At 46.0% G+C, this 17,456-nt stretch overlaps 1 protein-coding gene across 1 annotated transcript in view; it reads left to right on the plus strand.

Moving 5' to 3' along the window:
- Window positions 1–17,456, plus strand: part of LOC101102546 (putative serine protease 47) — a 30,592-nt gene that overhangs the window by 5,920 nt on the left and 7,216 nt on the right. Inside the window, exons 2-5 of the mRNA XM_042242688.1 lie at window positions 9,100–9,336; window positions 10,337–10,520; window positions 11,957–12,234; window positions 14,551–14,711. Coding sequence (XP_042098622.1) covers window positions 9,100–9,336; window positions 10,337–10,520; window positions 11,957–12,234; window positions 14,551–14,711 — 860 coding nt within the window. The remainder of the gene's footprint in view (window positions 1–9,099; window positions 9,337–10,336; window positions 10,521–11,956; window positions 12,235–14,550; window positions 14,712–17,456) is intronic.

Below are 17,456 nucleotides of genomic sequence, written 5' to 3' on the forward strand. Positions count from 1 at the left end.
TTTGTAGTACAGTTCTCCTGTGTCTCCTGGGATTCTTCAGGCAAGAATCCTGGAGTGGGTTGCCATGCCTTCCTCCAGGGATTCTTCCCAACCCCTAAATATTATCCTAGGATTTTGCTATTTTGCTTGCTATATCCGTTTGGTGGCCTTCCCTGGTCCTGCCAACATGTGTACAAGCTGAGAAAGATCTAGCAGTTTGGAGTCAAGGCCATCACAATGACCCTTAGCTCTTCAAAAGATATTGCAGGCTCCTTCTTAGACTTCCCTGGTGGCTCAGATGGTAAAGTGTCTGCCTGCAATGCAGGAGACCCGGATTCGATCCCTGGGTTGGGAGGATCCCCTGGAGAAGGAAATGGCAACCCACTCCAGTAATCTTGCCTGGAAAATCCCATGGACAGAGGAGCCTGGTAGGCTACAATCAATGGGGTCACAAACAGTCGGACACGACTGAGTGACTTCACTTTCACTTTTCACTTTCTTAGGTTTAAAGAACTCCTTGACAGGAGCTCTTCGTTCAGTTTTGGCAAAGGAGTAAAGAACACCTGAGAGGGTCCTGCAACCTCAGGTACAGTTATTTTAAATGATAATTGTTAAATATGCTCTTTAGATTAGAAAAGTAGTTCAGACAGAGAATTAGTAAAACATGAGTACTCAGGTGAAAAAAGACAAGATAGGGTGGGCAGTAGGATTTAAGTCTTTATAGTCTTTTGATTTAGGTACATTTTATCCTTTAATTTTTTATAAACTTATTTTTAATTGGAGGATAAATGCTTTACAATGTTGTGTTGGTTTCTGCAGTTTAACAATGTGAACCAGCCATGAGAATATATATATTTATCCACCCCTTCTTGAACCTCCCTCCCACCCCAACTCATCCACTTCTCTAGGTTCTCAAGGAGCACCAGGTTGAACTTCCTGTGTTATATAGCAACTTCTCACTAGCTATTTTACGTATAGTAATGCACATGTTTCAATGCATTCCTTAGCTTTCTGTACTGAGTCCTTAAATGAAGCTATTTTGGAATCTTGAAACCTTCTGTAAGCTTTTACATATCAATTAAAGTAGGCATCTCATTCACCTTGTCCAATTTGGGATCCTGTGCTCTCTAGGGTTTTCCTTAAATGAACAATCTTGTCTACCTGGAGCACTCCCCACAATGACTACTATAATTCTAGATCAATATTAGTAAAAATTTGCCATCTTTCTAAATATCTATAGCCTCAAGGTCTATAGCTCTTCCATATAAAATATAAAATGAGCAGCTGTGCCAGAAGGTGACATGCTCAGTAGGATTAGACTCCCATTTCTTTAGCTAGCCTTTGTCATCCCCAAACAAGACAAACAAACCTGTGCCATAATATATCAACACTACCCAAGAGATGCTACTACGGCCTGGCCAAGATAAGGCTGGCGTGCACAGTCACTAATTCTCAGAGAACCTTGTATTGGGTAAAATGATAAAACCAGCAAATCCCTAGAAATGGGGACTACAAACTGATTCCATACAAAATGGAGACCTATAGCTGCCACCGACAGTTCTGAGCACAGAAGCTGGGCTGATACTGATTCCAAACACATGGGGAAGTGGAAACTACATCGTCAGCGGTTCCCAACTTGGAATCTAGCAAACAAAATTAGGGGCTAGGGTTTACCACTCAAAAATAGATTGGAAACAACCAAGAAATGTTACTGTGCACTGGAAATTTGATCTAATAGGCTATGGGTTTGGCCTCAGGCAGAATGATCTGCCAGCCAACCCAAACCTCCCTGAAAGGAAAGCCAATTAGATTAGGGGCACAAATGCAAAGAGAATGGAGTGCAAACCAAGAGGAGCTTACTAACAACCTCTGTGAATGGCAAGAAAAACAGTGAACTCAGAGGATGTGTGGGCACCACAGTTGTTTCTCCTTGTCTCTAAATGTCATCAGAAATTCCCTTGAGATCCCATCGTTGTCACCAGTACATTAAGAAAGAAAAATTTGTAAATTTGAAGTAAAAAGTAATTTGAAGATTTACTTCGAATTTAAAATAAATGGACTCTAGCAAGTGATTCATGAAACCAGGCAGCACTTCATTTCGAAGACAGGGAGATGCTCCAAGGAGTTACACATCATGGAAGGCTTTTAAGGTAAGGAGGGCAGGACAACGAAATAAGTCATCAGGATGGGAACAAGTGTAACTTCAGTGGAAGAAAGAAAACATTCAGGTGACAATGGCTTCTCTTTAGCTAAACTGCCGAATTTTCTATTACCTGGGTTTGTGGCTGGCCAAAAGGGAAGCCTTCCTCCTCCAGCTGGAGTGGTGATGTGGCTGCACTTCTTGTTTGGGAATGCAAGGTATATTTCTTCCTGTTGGGTAACTGAGGATGAATGACACGGCATGAGAGCTCCCTCTACAGACCTTCCAGACTCCAACTATAGTTACAGTTTGCTTTTCTTAATTTTCCACAGAATGTTTTGTTAGCAGGAAGATTCACAATAAGGGAGAAAAGGCCAGAAGACTCACCGTTAAGAGGGTTCAGAAATTCTTCGGTGAATCCATGGGAGGCAGGAGGTGGCTGTGGGGTCAGCTGATTTCCACACTGATCACATGGCTCCATCTGATGGCGTTGCAGCTTCCTGTTGAAACAGTTCAGTTCAGTTCAGTTCAGTCACTCAGTCAGGTCCAACTCTTTTAGAACCCATGGACTGCAGCAAGCCAGGCCTCCCTGTCCATCACCAAATCCAGGAGTTTACTCAAACTCATGTCCATTGAGTCAGTGACGCCATCCAACCTTCTCATCCTTTGTCATCCCCTTCTCCTCTTGCCTTCAATCTCTCCAAGCATCAGGGTCTTTTCAAATGAGTCAGTTCTTCGAATCAGGTGGCCAAAGTATTGGAGTTTGAGCTACAATATCAATCCTTCCAAAGAACACTCAAGACTGATTTCCTTTAGGATGGACTGGTTGGATCTCCTTGCAGTCCAAGGGACTCTCAAGAGTCTTCTCCAACACCACAGTTCAAAAGCATCAATTAGTCGGCATTCAGCTTTCTATATAGTCCGATTCTCACATCCATACATGACCACTGGAAAAAATATAGCCTTGACTAGACAGACCTTTGTGGGCAAAGTAACGTCTCTGCTTTTTAATATTTTGTCTTTGTTGGTCATAACTTTTCTTCCAAGGAGCAAGCGTCTTTTAAATCCATGGCTGCAGTCACCATCTGCAGTGACTTTGTAGTGCAAAAAAAATACAGTCTGCCACTGTTTTCACTGTTTCCCCGTCTATTTGCCATGAAGTGATGGGATCAGATGCCATGATCTTAGTTTTCTGAAGGTGGAGATTTAAGCCAACTTTTTCACTCTCCGCTTTCACTTTCATCACTTTAGTTCTTCTTTGCTTACTGCCATAAGGGTAGTGTCATCTGCATATATGAGGTTATTGATATTTCTCCCAGCAATCTTGATTCCAGCTTGTGTTTCTTCCAGCCCAGCATTTCGCATAATGTATACTCTGTATGTAAGTTAAATAAGCAGGGTGACAATATACAGCCTTGATGTACTCCTTTCCCGATTTGGAACCAGTCTGTTGTTCCATGTCCAATTCGAACTGTTGCTTCCTGACCTGCATACAGATTTCTCAAGTGGTCAGGTTGTCTGGTGTTCCCATCTCTTTAAAAATTGTCCACAGTTTGTGGTGATCCACACAGTCAATAGGCAGAAATAGATGTTTTCTGGAACTCTCTTGCTGTTTTGATAATCCAACGGATGTTTGCAATTTGCTCTCTGGTTCCTCTGCCTTTTCTAAAACCAGCTTGAACATCTGGAAGTTTACGGTTCACATGCTGTTGAAGCCTGGCTTGGAGAATTTTGAGCATTACTTTGCTAGCATGTGAGATGAGTGCAATTGTGCAGTAGTTTGAACATTCTTTGGTACTGCCTTTCTTTGGGATTGGAATGAAAACTGACCTTTTCCAGTCCTGTGGCCACTGCTGACTTTTCCAAATTTGCTGGCATATTTAGTGCAGCACTTTCACAGCATCATCTTTAGGACTTGAAATAGCTCAACTGGAATTTCATCACCTCTACTAGCTTTGTTCGTAGTGATGCTTCCTAAGGCCCACTTGACTTCACATTCCAGGATGTCTGGCTCTAGGTGAGTGATCATGCCATCGTGATTATCTGGGTCATGAAGATCTTTTTTGTACAGTTCTTCTGTGTATTCTTGCCACCTCTTCTTAATATCTTCTGCTTCTGTTAGGTCCCCACCATTTCTGTTCTTTATTGAGCCCATCTTTGTATGAAATGTTCCCTTGGTATCTCTAATTTCCTTGAAGAGATCTCTAGTCTTTCCCATTCTGTTGTTTTCCTCTATTTCTTTGCATTGATCACTGAGGAAGTCTTTCTTATCTCTCCTTGTTATTCTTTGGAACTCTGCATTCAAATGGCTATATCTTTCCTTTTCTACTTTGCTTTTTGCGTCTCTTCTTTTCACAGCTATTTGTAAGGCCTCCTCAGATAGCCATTTTGATTTTTTGCATTTCTTTTTCTTTTGATGATCTTGATCTCTGTCTCCTATACAATGTCACAAACCTCCATCAGTACTTCATCAGGCACTCTGTCTATCAGATCTAATCCCTTAAATCTATTTCTCATGTCCACTGTATAATCATAAGGGATTTGATTTAGGTCATACCTGAATGGTCTAGTGGTTTTGCCTGCTTTCTTCAATTTAAGTCTGAATTTAAGACTCTACACATGGCCATCACCTGATAGTCAATACCACAATCAGATTGATTATATTCTTTGCAGCCAAAGATGGAGAAGCTCTATACAGTCAGCAAAAACAAAACTGGGAGCTGACTGTGGCTCAGATCATGGGATCCTTATTGCCGAATTCCTGTTGAATAGTTCTTTTAAAAAATGGGTCACTTCATCCTATAAAGGAAACATGAAACTTAGATGAGCTTCCACTGCTAGAAGAATCCTAAGCCTTCAGAAAAGAATAGAGAACATGTCTAAAGGATTTGAGAACGTCAGAGCTGTATTTCCTCAGAGCGGGACTCCCCAGGCTCTCCAAATCTCAGTCCTTAATGCTCTCTCTGGAGAAGGCAATGGCGACCCACTCCAGTACTCTTGCCTGGAAAATCCCATGGACAGAGGAGCCTGGTAGGCTGCAGTCCATGGGGTCGCTAAGAGTCGGACACAACTGAGCGACTTCACTTTCACTCTTCACTTTCATGCACTGGAGAAGGACATGGCAACCCACTCCAGTGTTCTTGCCTGGAGAATCCCAGGGACGGAGGAACTTGGTGGGCTGCCGTCTATAGGGTCGCACAGAGTCGGACACAACTGAAGCGAATTAGCAGCAGCAGCAGCAATGCTCTCTCTCAGGAACAAAGCCTCCCTACTACTAGGGAAATTAAATAGTCTTCATCAGGCTTTAGAGACAAAGCAGATCAGGCTTCTGACCTTGCTTCTAACTTGCTTGGACACAGCACTGACTTGGGTGCCTTGATTGCCTATTGTGAGTGCAAGCTGTGCAGAACCATAGACAAGACAGGAGACAAGTCTTGAAATTGTTGAGCCCCCGGAGGGACACTGGCCAACCAAGCCCCAGGCTTAACAATATTCCAAGTTTTACATGACAAACAAATAGCATGAGCATGAAACCTAGCTGAAATTGCTCACAGATTGATGATGGTATCAGTTTGCATCCTGGGATCATAAACTGGAATCCCAAACTGCAATATTTGAAGTCTCACTCATGAAGCAGATGCATTGCCTGGGAACTTTTCCCAACTAGGACTCCAGATATGCTGTGTCAGGGGACTTCCCAGTGCGGTTAATTCTGGATGTTAGTCAAAACCCAATTCAGTGATGTATCCTCTGCTGTTTCTATTTCTCTTCTCTTTTAACATTAGTATATTGAAAGAAAGCTAGATAATTCTCTAATAAATTTTTATATTATTTAATTTGTGTATAACAAGTGGCTTATTTTGTTAAGAAATTCTTTGAACCTGAGACGAAAGTGAAAACTTTCTGCAAAACACCCACCTTCATCCTTGTCAGTTCACTGATCCCCAGAGGTCCTGTGTATCCCTGAAAAGTTAGGTTTCCATGGAGCTAGACTGGTTGAAGGCCTTCCCTGGTGCCTTAAAAGAAAGAATCCACCTGCAGTGCAGATTGATCCCTGGATCCCTGAGTTCAATCCCTAGGTGAGGAAGATCCCCTGAAGGAGGAAATGGAAGCACACTGCAGTATTCTTGTCTGGGAAATCCCATGGACTGAGGAGCCTGGCAGGCTGCAGTCCATGAGGTCGCAAACACATGACTGAGCACACACACACAGGTTGGCTGAGACCTAGTGATACAGCTGACCAGATTGATACTCAAGTCCCCACAGCTCCTGGGGAAGTTGGGTTCAGGGACATAAGACTTGTAGACTTTCACCACCTGGACCCAATGTGGAGTTGTCCTTGCCCATCAGCTGTGCCACAGAATAGCCAGCAACACCTGGAGCTGTCCAACTGACTCTCAGGGCCTTTTCCTGAGAGAGCACTTGGTTATCTGACCTCTTTCTAGAAGCACCATGACTTTTGACTGCTGCCTGTTACACCAACAACACACCTCTGAAGGTTCTCCTCTGCATGCCATCTGTCCACCAGACCCACCCTTCTAGGGGCCCAGATGCTAGGACCACACAAATGGTGAAGGAGTGCCCAGCAGCCTAAGGTACAGACATCCCTCTATCCATCTGCATGATTTCTGCTGGGAATCCCCAACGGTGATGGAAATTCTTTGACCCACCTGATAGGAACAATGCAATGATTCAGAAAGATGAGGGTCCATTCACACATATTGCTTATTTAACTTCTATGCAGAGTATATCATGTGAAATGCCGGGCTGGATGAAGCACAAGCCTGAATCAAGATAGCCGGGAGAAATATCAATAACCTCAGATATGCAGATGACACCACCCTTATGGTAGAAAGCGAAGGAGAACTAAAGAGCCTCTTGATGAAAGTGAAAGAGGAGAGTGAAAGAGTTGACTAAAATTCAATGTTCAGAAAACTAAAATCATGGCATCTGGTCCCACTACTTCATAGCAAATAGATGGAGAAACAATGGAAACAGTGAGAAACTTTATTTATTTGGGGCTCCAAAATCACTGCAGATAGTGACTGCAGCCATGAAATTGAAAGCCGCTTGCTCCTTGGAAGAAAAGCTATGAGCAACCTAGACAGCACATTAAAAAGCAGACACAATGCTTTGTCAACAGAAGTCTGTCTAGTCAAAGCTATGGTTTTTCCAGTGGTCATGTATGGATGTGAGAGTTGGACTATAAAGAAAGCTGAGCACTGAAGCACTCCAGACACCTCTGTCCGTGGGATTCTCAAGGCAAGAATACTGTGCTGGGGCAGTTGGGGGAGAATCGCCATGCCCTCCTCCAGGGGATCATCCCTACCCAGAGTTAGAACTTGCTTATTTTATGTCTCCTGCATTGGCAGGTGGGTTCTTTACCACTAGCATCACCTGGGAAGTCCAGAAACTATCATGCTAAGTGATATAAGTCAGACACAGACAAGTATTGTATGATTACACGTCTTTTGGAATCTAAAAGATAAATGAACAAGCATAACAAAACATAAACAGAGTTATAGACAGAGAACAAACAGGTGTTTACCAGAAGGGAGAGGATTGAGGGGAAGAAAGCAAAAGCTGAGGGAGATTGAGGTATAAAGTTCCCATGGCAAGAGTTCCATGGTGGTATAGTGATTAAGAATCCGCCTGCCAATGCAGGGGACATGTATTCGATTCCTGATCCAGGAAGACAACATGTGCTATGGGGCAACTAAGCCAGTGCACCTCAATTACTGAAGCCTCCATGCCCTAGAAAATGTGCTCCACAAGAGAAGCCACAGCAATGAGAAGCCTGCACACCAGAACGAAGAGTCCTACTCCCTGCTCTCTACAACCAGACAAATCCCTCATAGAGCAAGAAAGACCCAGTGGAGCCAAAATAAATAAATAAATAAATAAATATATATATATATATATATATATATATATATATATTTTAAGTTCTAATTGCCAAATAAATGAGTATGAAATGGGTAAGAAATAACACTGCAGAGAATATAGTGAATAACTGTGTCATGTCTTTGTATGGTGACATATCATAACTATTCCTATTATTTTGAAATGTGCAGAAATATCCAATCACTATGTTGTGTAATAGCAACTAACAGCATTGTAGGTCAATTATACTTCAAAAACAAATCCACAGAAAAAGAGATATCAAATTTGTGGTTACAAGAAGCCAGGAATGGGGAGGTAGGGATTAGATAGCTATAGTCAAAGAAACAAACTTCCAGTTATAAGATAAGTACTAGGAATGTAATATACAACATGATAAATATAATTAACACTGCCCTATATTATACGGGAAACTTGTTAGAGTGAATCCTGAGTTCTCATCACTGGAAACACTTTTTTTTTCCCATTTTTTTAACTCTGTACCCATGTGGCTTCACTAAATTTATCAGGACGACCATTTCATGATGCACCCAAGGCACATCACTATGCTGCTGCTGCTGCTAAGTCGCTTCAGTCGTGTCCCACTCTGTGCGACCCCACAGACGGCAGCCCATCAGGCTTCTCTGTCCCTGGGATTCTCCAAGCAGGAATCCTGGGGTAGGTTGCCATTTCCTTCTCCAAATCACTATGCTATGCACCTTAAACTTAAAAGATTGAAAAAAAAAAAAAAGAAAGAAAGAAAGAAAGAATGGACTTAGGTTAATATTAATGTATCAGTACCGGCTCACTACTTGTGACAAATGTGCAGAGTAATGCAAGATCTGATCATTGCGGGAAACGGGGTGAGGAGGAATATTTGAACTCTTCGTATCATCTTTGCCGTTTTTCCGCACATCTAAAACTGTTCTAAAACAAAAGGTTTACTTAAGTATAAATCAATAAATTTTTAAAACATTTACTGAAAATCATTGACTTGTTCTTTGTATAAATGAACTTGATGGTTTAAAAATTAAAAGTAGCGCTGTTTATAGTTTTCAAGAAGATAGGGGTGGGTTGGGGTTGGTCTGGGGCGGGGCCAGAGCAGGGTGGGGTCAGGCTGGGGTCAGTAACCCTGGCAATGGGCGGGGAGGCGGGGACCCCCCAACGCCTAGGCCAGCCCGCGGCTCTTCTCTGGCTGATGCTGCTGAACGTGGCCACCCGGGACCTGCGAGGGTCCCCAGCCACGGCCGCCCCCGGCCCGGCTGCAGGCGATGGGGGAGCGTTGACGGGCGGCGCTCCGACTTGGCGAGCACAGCGGTTGGCTCCGGGAGCTACAGGTGCGTTGGGGCCTCCATTCGGGCCAAGATCTCCTAGCCTACAGGGCCTGAGGGCGGCCGGCTGTGACCAGGGCCTGGTGAGTCACTAAGTATCATCTTTTCTCCACCCTTCCCTCCTACCAGGCAGCCCAGAGATGCCCTCCACACAGGTGGGTCAGGCCCTCCACTGTGAGGCCTCTGGTGGGAAGAGACCCAATCTCTTTGTGGGGCTGTGGGAGTGGGGACTTAGCAGGATCTGGCCCGGAGGTTGGAGGCTGGGTGGAGGAAAGTTCTAGGACTACTGAGTGAACAGGCCTGAGTCCAGGGACCAGGGGTGTCATTCCCCTCACTGAGGCCTGGGAGCCCAGGCCCTAGACCAGATGCCTGGTCTCAAGGGGCCTGGGCACACTCCTGCCCTCCCGAGTGTGAGTCCTAGAACCAGGGCTGTCCCCATTAGCCCACTCCTTCTTCTTTTAGAAATGGAGACTCCTGCAGAGTCAGAGAGGGGAGTGAATTGCCCCAGATCACACAGCACCACAACTTCTGCCTGCAAGTCTCCCTCCCTAAGACATGGGGTAGAGTGGAGGGAGCACAGGCCCTTAGAAGCCATGATCTTGAGAAAGTAATGTTGGTAACTTCTGAGACCTTTAGTTCTTTGATCTACAGGATAAGGCACTGAGGCGAGCGAGGTGAGGGAAGTGAGGTCTGTGCCATGCCCAGCGCTCGGCAGCCTTGCTCAAGGATGTCCACCCGCCTGGAGACACTCCTGTGAGCTGGTCCCTCCTTGTCCCACCCCCCAGACCCCTGTGTCCTCTTCCCCACAGGGCTTGATGTGCCGTGCTCTGCTGTCCAGTCCTCAGTGGCAGCCAGTGAAGGCAGAGTCCTGTCATTTTGGCTACACCGCTAGACGCCTGGCCTTTTGGCTAGGCTGCTAGACGCCTGGCCCTGGTTTTCCCATCTGTGAAGCGGGGAGAGCTTCCTGGTTGTGACATTTGGGGCACCAACAGTGTCTCTATTGTAGGTGGCAGCAGAGTTTCCACAGTGTGCGGGAAATCCAAGGTGATGGGGAGGATCTATGGTGGCCGGGACGTGGAGGCTGGCCAGTGGCCGTGGCAGGCCAGCCTGCAGTCCCAGGGCTCGCACATCTGTGGAGCTGTCCTCATTAACTCCAGCTGGCTTCTTTCCACTGCCCACTGCTTTCTCAAGTGAGTCTCCCTCCTAGGCTGCCGCACAGGCTCTGGCAGGGGAGGGGGATGCAGGGGAAGATGAGAAAAGGGGGATGGTGTCCCATGTCAGCTCCTCTGGGCTTTCCTCTGGGCAGTCTGTGGCCTTCAGAGGCATGTCGTTCCTGCCTTTGGGCTGTGTACCCTCCACCTGGACTGTCCTCCCTGCTCACCTGCCCAGATCCTCCTCATGCTCTGCCCTTGGCCCCTGTGTCCGTTCCCCAACACAGGTGTGCCTCAGGAAAGCGGCAGTGTCAGTCCTCCCTGCCATGTGGTGTGGACCCATCTCAGACCACAGCTTCTTCTCAGTGTCCCCATATTTCCAGGTGTCAGACTCTTGGCGGGGGCCTGGGACCACATGTGTGGCCAGCAGCTGGGAGATTCTTATTAGTCCTGTGAAACTGTGTGCCCAGGAGGAGTCACAGTCACTGGCGTGCATGCAGGGAGCCGTGGTGCCAGGCTGCATAAGGGGGAGGTGGGCTCCCTGGGAGAGTGACAGGGCTGCTCAGAGTCTAATTCACCTAGCCAGGTGGGGCTGGCTCAGTGACTGGCTTCTGAACGAATGAGGAGGGGTCACCAGGGAGTTCAGGCATCACAGCCCAGGTCTGGGCACTGGAGCTTTGAGGGCTCACAGTTTATCGGCACCCACTCTGTGCCATGCTCTGTGCAAGCCCCTCGGTGGCATCAGGGGTGGCAAATCCCACCTCACCATGTCTCCATCCTGTCAGAAGAGAAAGCCCAGCATGGATGAGAAGGGCAGAGCAGATGAGGTGGGGGATCAGATGTGTGGAGAGGGAGGCCTTGCTGGAGGGGAAGGGTTGGGTGAGGGGAACATGAGAGAGGGTCTGCAAGTAGATGAGCTGTGAAGACAGTCAGGGAGGTGGGAAGTTTCAGCACCTGTGTTGGGGGAACAAGGCAAAGTTCCATTTCCTGCACCCATCTGCTCATTTATTTAACAAATCTTTTGTCCTTGGAACTAAGTGGAGAAGCAGGCCTTGGGCATGGATGTGTTTAGAGAAAGGGGATGGTTAACAGGAGTGTGGGGCCAGAAGGTGGGTTGTATGGCATCTCAGGAAGGGTAAAGTTAGAGCGTGAACTGAGCCAGAATGCCTGCTGTGTACAATCAGAAGGCCTTCATTTAATGACCTCACCAAGGACCTTTCCAGAACAAGGATTCAGTGCTTCCGCAATTCTAGTGTGTGATGGAGAAGCCAGCCATATGTCTGAAACTGTAAGTAGGGTATCAATTAGCCTCAGGAAAGAAGGGCTCCTGAACATTAGAAATGGGGAGACAAAGGCTGTCTGGTGTCATGTGGGGTAGAGGGGTCCAGAGGCGTGTGGGCAGTTAGATGAGGATGCAGGGAAAGAGCTAGTCCCCACTTGGAGATGATGGTGGCAGTGCGCTTTTCCTCCCCCAGGAAATCCAAAGCCCCGGAGAATTACCGGGTTCTGCTAGGAAGCACCCGGCTGTACCAGCACACCCCTCAGACCCGGGAGGTGTCTGTGAGCCGGATTATCACACACCCAGACTTCGAGAAGTTACATCCCTTTGGGAGTGATATTGCCATGTTGCAGCTGCGCTTTCCTGTGAACTTCACCTCCTACATCATCCCTGCCTGCCTCCCAGTCCCTGGCATGAAGCTCCCCAGTAACTCATCCTGCTGGATAACTGGCTGGGGGATGCTCAACGAGGAAAGTGAGAGGGTGTGGGGAGTTGCACGGGGGATGAGAATAGGGAGGAGGAGGAAGGGGAGAAGAACAGAGGGGCAAAGAAGAGAGGTGTGTCTCCACCTGAGGCGTCCCCAGGCAAAGGTCCCCTTGGCCCACTGTGCTTCATTTCCAGAGGACTGGACCATTCTAGTTCTAGTTCTGAAAGTGTGTGATTCTAAAGCTTTGGTGTTCCCTAAGTGTAAAACTCTGAAGTCTGGGAATATTTGACTTTGGAATCAAGAATCTGAGTTCTTGAAGTCTTTCTGGTTCTTGATTCCAAGGTTTAAATCAACCATAGATCTGAGATGACTTGATCTAACTCAGAGGTCATGGTTGGGGCCTGACTCCTTCCAGGTCACTGACAAACTCTCTGATTTCCCAGTGCCATAGGACGTGCTTGGGAAAAGTGGAAAGAAAACTCAAATATGACCTCTGACCTCTGAGTCTGCCTGATCAATTTAGAATTATTACAACTTGAGAAGGTTTCACTCTCCAGACCTCACTTTGGTTTTCTCCCAGCTCAGGTCATCTATCTAATTTGTAGACTTGTTAGGCAAACTGAGTAACAGGAAAAAATTGTATTTTTTAAGATTGAAAGAGAAGAAAAGGAGACCAAAACTTATGAGCAAGAGTCTCCACTAAAGAGAGGAGTGTCTACGACTTGGTGAAATGCTTACGATGCCAAATTAGGGAGGGAAAGAATATTTATTTGTCATTATTTGTAGGGTCATAATTTGGTATGGTGTTTCTCTACAGAGGTGCTACAGGCATTTTGAACAGATGCTGCTTCATTAGGTGGGATGTTCCAGCATCCCTGGTCCTTGCCTATTAGTGTGTCGGTTAACACTCAATAATCATAGGACAAACAACTAGGTCCCCAGAATTCTCACACCACCCACACACAACACATGTATACCACACTTCACACTTCACACACACACACACACACACACACACACACACACACACACACACACACACACACACACACAGACTGGTTCCTCCTGAGGACAGGGACCCTGTCTTTCTTGTTTCAATATCCCAGTCCGTGTCCCAGGCAGGGCCTGGCACCTGGTAGGTATCCCACTGCTGCCCCGGGTCCTTCTTCCCTGGACCTCCAGACTGATCTCAGCTCCCACCCTGTGTGCTCTATGTTACTCTCCATGTAGCCGTTTGAGTATTTGCTTTAGAGCAGGAGTCATGCCAGTTCCCTCCTCATCACCCCCAGTGCCTGCTCATTTCTACTTAAAATAAGGTCACAACTCCCTGCCTTGGCTCTCAGGCCCCATTCCTCTCTCTCATCTCCTACTGCATCCCTCACCCACACCACCCCAGCCAGCAGGCCTCCTTCCTGCCTTGACGATGCCAAGGCCATTCCCACCTCAGGTCTCCACCTTGGCTGTCTCCCTGGATGCATTTACTCTCCCGACTAACGTTGTCATGACTCATTTCTTTACATATGCAACTCAGCTGCTCCTCTGAGGAGTTTACTTGATCATGTGAGCTAAAACAGGCAACCCCTAATGGCACATCTTCCTGTTTTATTTCCTTTATACCACTTATTAGATCTAAAGTAATGCTATTTATTTACTTCATTTACCCTGTCTAAAATATTGCCCCAACTAAAATATTCCCCTGTATCATTAGTTAAAAGATACTTAGCACAAGGATAGAGCAATAAATGAGTAATTGAATGATGAATAAATCAGTGATTGGATGAGAGGATGGATGGGAGAAGGAGGGAGTATGAGTGGGTGGAAGGGAAGATGGTTGGGCGGGTGGGTGAAAGGGTGGTGGAGAGAGATGCAGTGAGTGGTCTATTGCTGGAGGTGAGAATGGAGGGATGGATGAAAAGAGTGTATAAGCAAATTTATGGAAGGGTGAGTGGGTGAATGGGACATGAGGAAAGACAGGTAGATGGATGGAGGGACAAGTGAATGGAAAGGAAGGTTAATGATAGACAAAAGGTGAGTGGATGAGATGGTTTGTGACAGGGTAGATAGATTGGTGAATGGTTGCTAAGCACCAGTGAGTGGCATATGTTGGAGGGATTTGCCTTTTTCCTTTGTGGAATAGGAGGAGTGTAGTTTGTTGCTATGAAATAGGTGGAGGGAATAGGATGAGTTTGGAAACGTTTGAGAAACACGGGAGGGCTTATTAGGCATAGGTAGAAGACTGAAACAAGGATGAAAGCTCAGCTGTGCAGAGAAAACCCCATGTTGAGGGGCAGTGCTGACTGGTAAGGCAGAGCTCTGTAGCTCGGCTACAGCATCCTTCCCCGATTTTCTTCTTATCCTCGCAGCTCCTCTGCTCGAACCCTTCCATCTCCAGGAGGGTAAGGTGAGCTTCATTGAGAACAAGTTCTGTAATATGTTATATGGATTTGCGAAAGGCAAGAACCTCTCTGTGCAGGAAGACATGCTGTGTGCTGCGGACTTCTCCACAGGAAAGTCCATCTGCCAAGTGAGTAAGGCCCTTTCTGTTTCCCCTGCTGGTCTCAGGGCCTCGGTTTCTCTGGGGAGGGGCTGTGTTGCCTCCGCTCTCTTTGTGGAGCCCCTGGGACTTCCCGTTTCCTCCTCCATGCGTCTTCCTGGGCTCCATCCCTTGGCAGTGTCCCCCAGGCCAACCCCCCTTCCTAACTCCCTTGCACATGAGGGCATCGACAGCATCTATTCTTGAGGCATATATTAAAGTTTTTATTGAAGCGTAACATACATACTAAAGAATATATCCATGCTCTTTTCATAAGTTGGATAAATTTTCACATAGTGAGGCAACATGTGATCAATACCCCAGAGGCCCCACTCACACCTCCTTCCTGTCACCAACACCCAACACAAACCACCATCTTCACCTGTAATCCCTTAGATTAGATTCTGAATGTTCTGTAAATAGAATTTATTTCCAGTTGTCAACCTTTCTTGTCTTAACGTTGTATTTGTGAGATTCGTCCATACTGTTGCCTGTAGTTGTAGTATGTTCAGTCTTCTTACTCTATAGGACGCTCCTCTGTCCACTGAATCCTATGATCAGTTACACTGTAATGTGTATTTTCATACTTTCCAAATTTTTCATTTCATTTCACTTCCAAATGTTTTATCTTCTATTTCACAAAACCCTTGAGTAGAATTATTGGATTAAAAGGTACGTGTATATTAAACTTTGGCAGATGTTACCAAATGTCTCCAAAGTGGTTCACCATTTCCACTCATTCAAGCAGTGGATGAGAGTTCATATTCTCACCAATACTTAGCACTTTCCATCTTTTCTTATTTTCATAATTATTGTGGTTGACGAATTAAATGTACTTTTACATATTTACTATCTTTGGACATATTTTTCTGTAACATTTCCTTTCAGGGTTTTTCTCCCCTCTCACTTTTCTGTTGGTTTGCCTGTCTCTTCCTTTAGGGGCTCTTTGTGCATTTTACATATTCCAGATATCAGTCTGCTGCTGGATATTTGTTTTAGGGGGTTTTGGTTTTGCTTTGTTTGTTTGTTTGTTTTGCCTGTGTTGGCTGGGTGTTAGTTGTGACAGGCAGGCTTTCTATTGCAGCGTGTGGGCTTCCCTTCAGTTACAGCATGCACGCTTCAGAGCACATGGGCTCAGCAGCTGCAGTATGTGGGCTTAGCTGCCTCGGGGCATGTGGGATCTTAGTTCTTTCACCAGGGATTGAACCTGCATCCTCTGCATTGGAAGGCAAATTCATAAACACTGGACCACCAAGGAAGTCCCCCTGTTGGATATTTGATTGTGAAGCTTTTTTTCCACTCTCTGTGGTGCCTTTTTATAGGTGAGAAAACAAGCCTGGAGAGGGAAAGTGGCTACCCTAAAATAAGACACCACAACTTGGGCTCCTGTGTTCTGATCCCAAGCCTAACCTGACCTCTACTACATCATCCTCAGGGCCCAGGCTCCCAAGCTGGCATCATGTGCTGATTCTTCCATAGATGGTGTCATGGAGTGGAGGGGAAGTGTTAGGGTTCTGGAGTTAGAGACACTACACCAGCATGTGACCTTGGGTGATCTTTTCAACTTCTGAGCCTGTGTCCTCATTCATAGTCTTCTAAATCTCAGAATGTGACCTTCTTTAGAATTAGGTCTTTGCAGACACGATTGTTAAGAATCGCAAGATGAGACCTTGCTGAATTTAGAGTGAAAGCAGAAAGTGAAAAAGTTGGCTTAAAGCTCACATTCAGAAAACGAAGATCATGGCATCTGGTCCCATCACTTCATGGGAAATAGATGGGGAAACAGTGGAAACAGTGTCAGACTTTATTTCTGGGGGCTCCAAAATCACTGCAGATGGTGACTGCAGCCATGAAATTAAAAGACGCTTACTCCTTGGAAGAAAATTTATGACCAACCTAGATAGCATATTGAAAAACAGAGACATTACTTTGCCAACAAAGATCTGTCTAGTCAAGGCCATGGTTTTTCCAGTGGTCATGTATGGATGTGAGAGTTGAACTGAGAAGAAAGTTGAGTGCCAAAGAATTGATGCTTTTGAACTGTGGTGTTGGAGAAGACTCTTGAGAGTCCCTTGGACTGCAAGGAGATCCAACCAGTCCATTCTAAAGGAGATCAGCCCTGGGTGTTCTTTGGAAGGAATGATGCTAAAACTGAAACTCCAGTACTTTGGCCACCTCATGCGAAGAGTTGACTCATTGGAAAAGACTTTCATGCTGGGAGGGATTGGGGGCAGGAGGAGAAGGGGACAACAGAGGATGAGATGGCTGGATGGCATCATCAACTCGATGGACGTGAGTTTGAGGGAACTCCGGGAGATGGTGATGGACAGGGAGGCCTGGCGTGCTGAAATTCATGGGGTCGCAAATAGTCGGACATGACTGAGCAACTGAACTGACTGAACTGACTAAATCCAATAACTTGTTTTCTCATAGAAAGAGGGAGAGACACAGATAGTTGATTTCAGACATCTGACTTCTACAACTATGAGAAGATCAATTTCTGTTGTTTTCAGAGGAGGTAGCCAGTCTGTGGTGATATGCTTTGGCACATCAGGAAATGCACATAGGAGGGATGAGATGCACCTGGCCCACAGGATGGCCTCACAGACAGCTGTTTTCATGGCGGCCCAGTGAGCTGCTGAGCCAGAGGGGAGAAGCTTGGCCCCTTGCCCTCCTTGTAGGAGGTAGACCCAGGTTTCTTGGTTCCCAGTCCACAGCCAGTGGTATGAACTGTCT

This window comes from Ovis aries, chromosome 2 (assembly GCF_016772045.2).
Source record: "Ovis aries strain OAR_USU_Benz2616 breed Rambouillet chromosome 2, ARS-UI_Ramb_v3.0, whole genome shotgun sequence".
In the NCBI taxonomy this organism is placed as follows: Eukaryota; Metazoa; Chordata; class Mammalia; order Artiodactyla; family Bovidae; genus Ovis; species Ovis aries.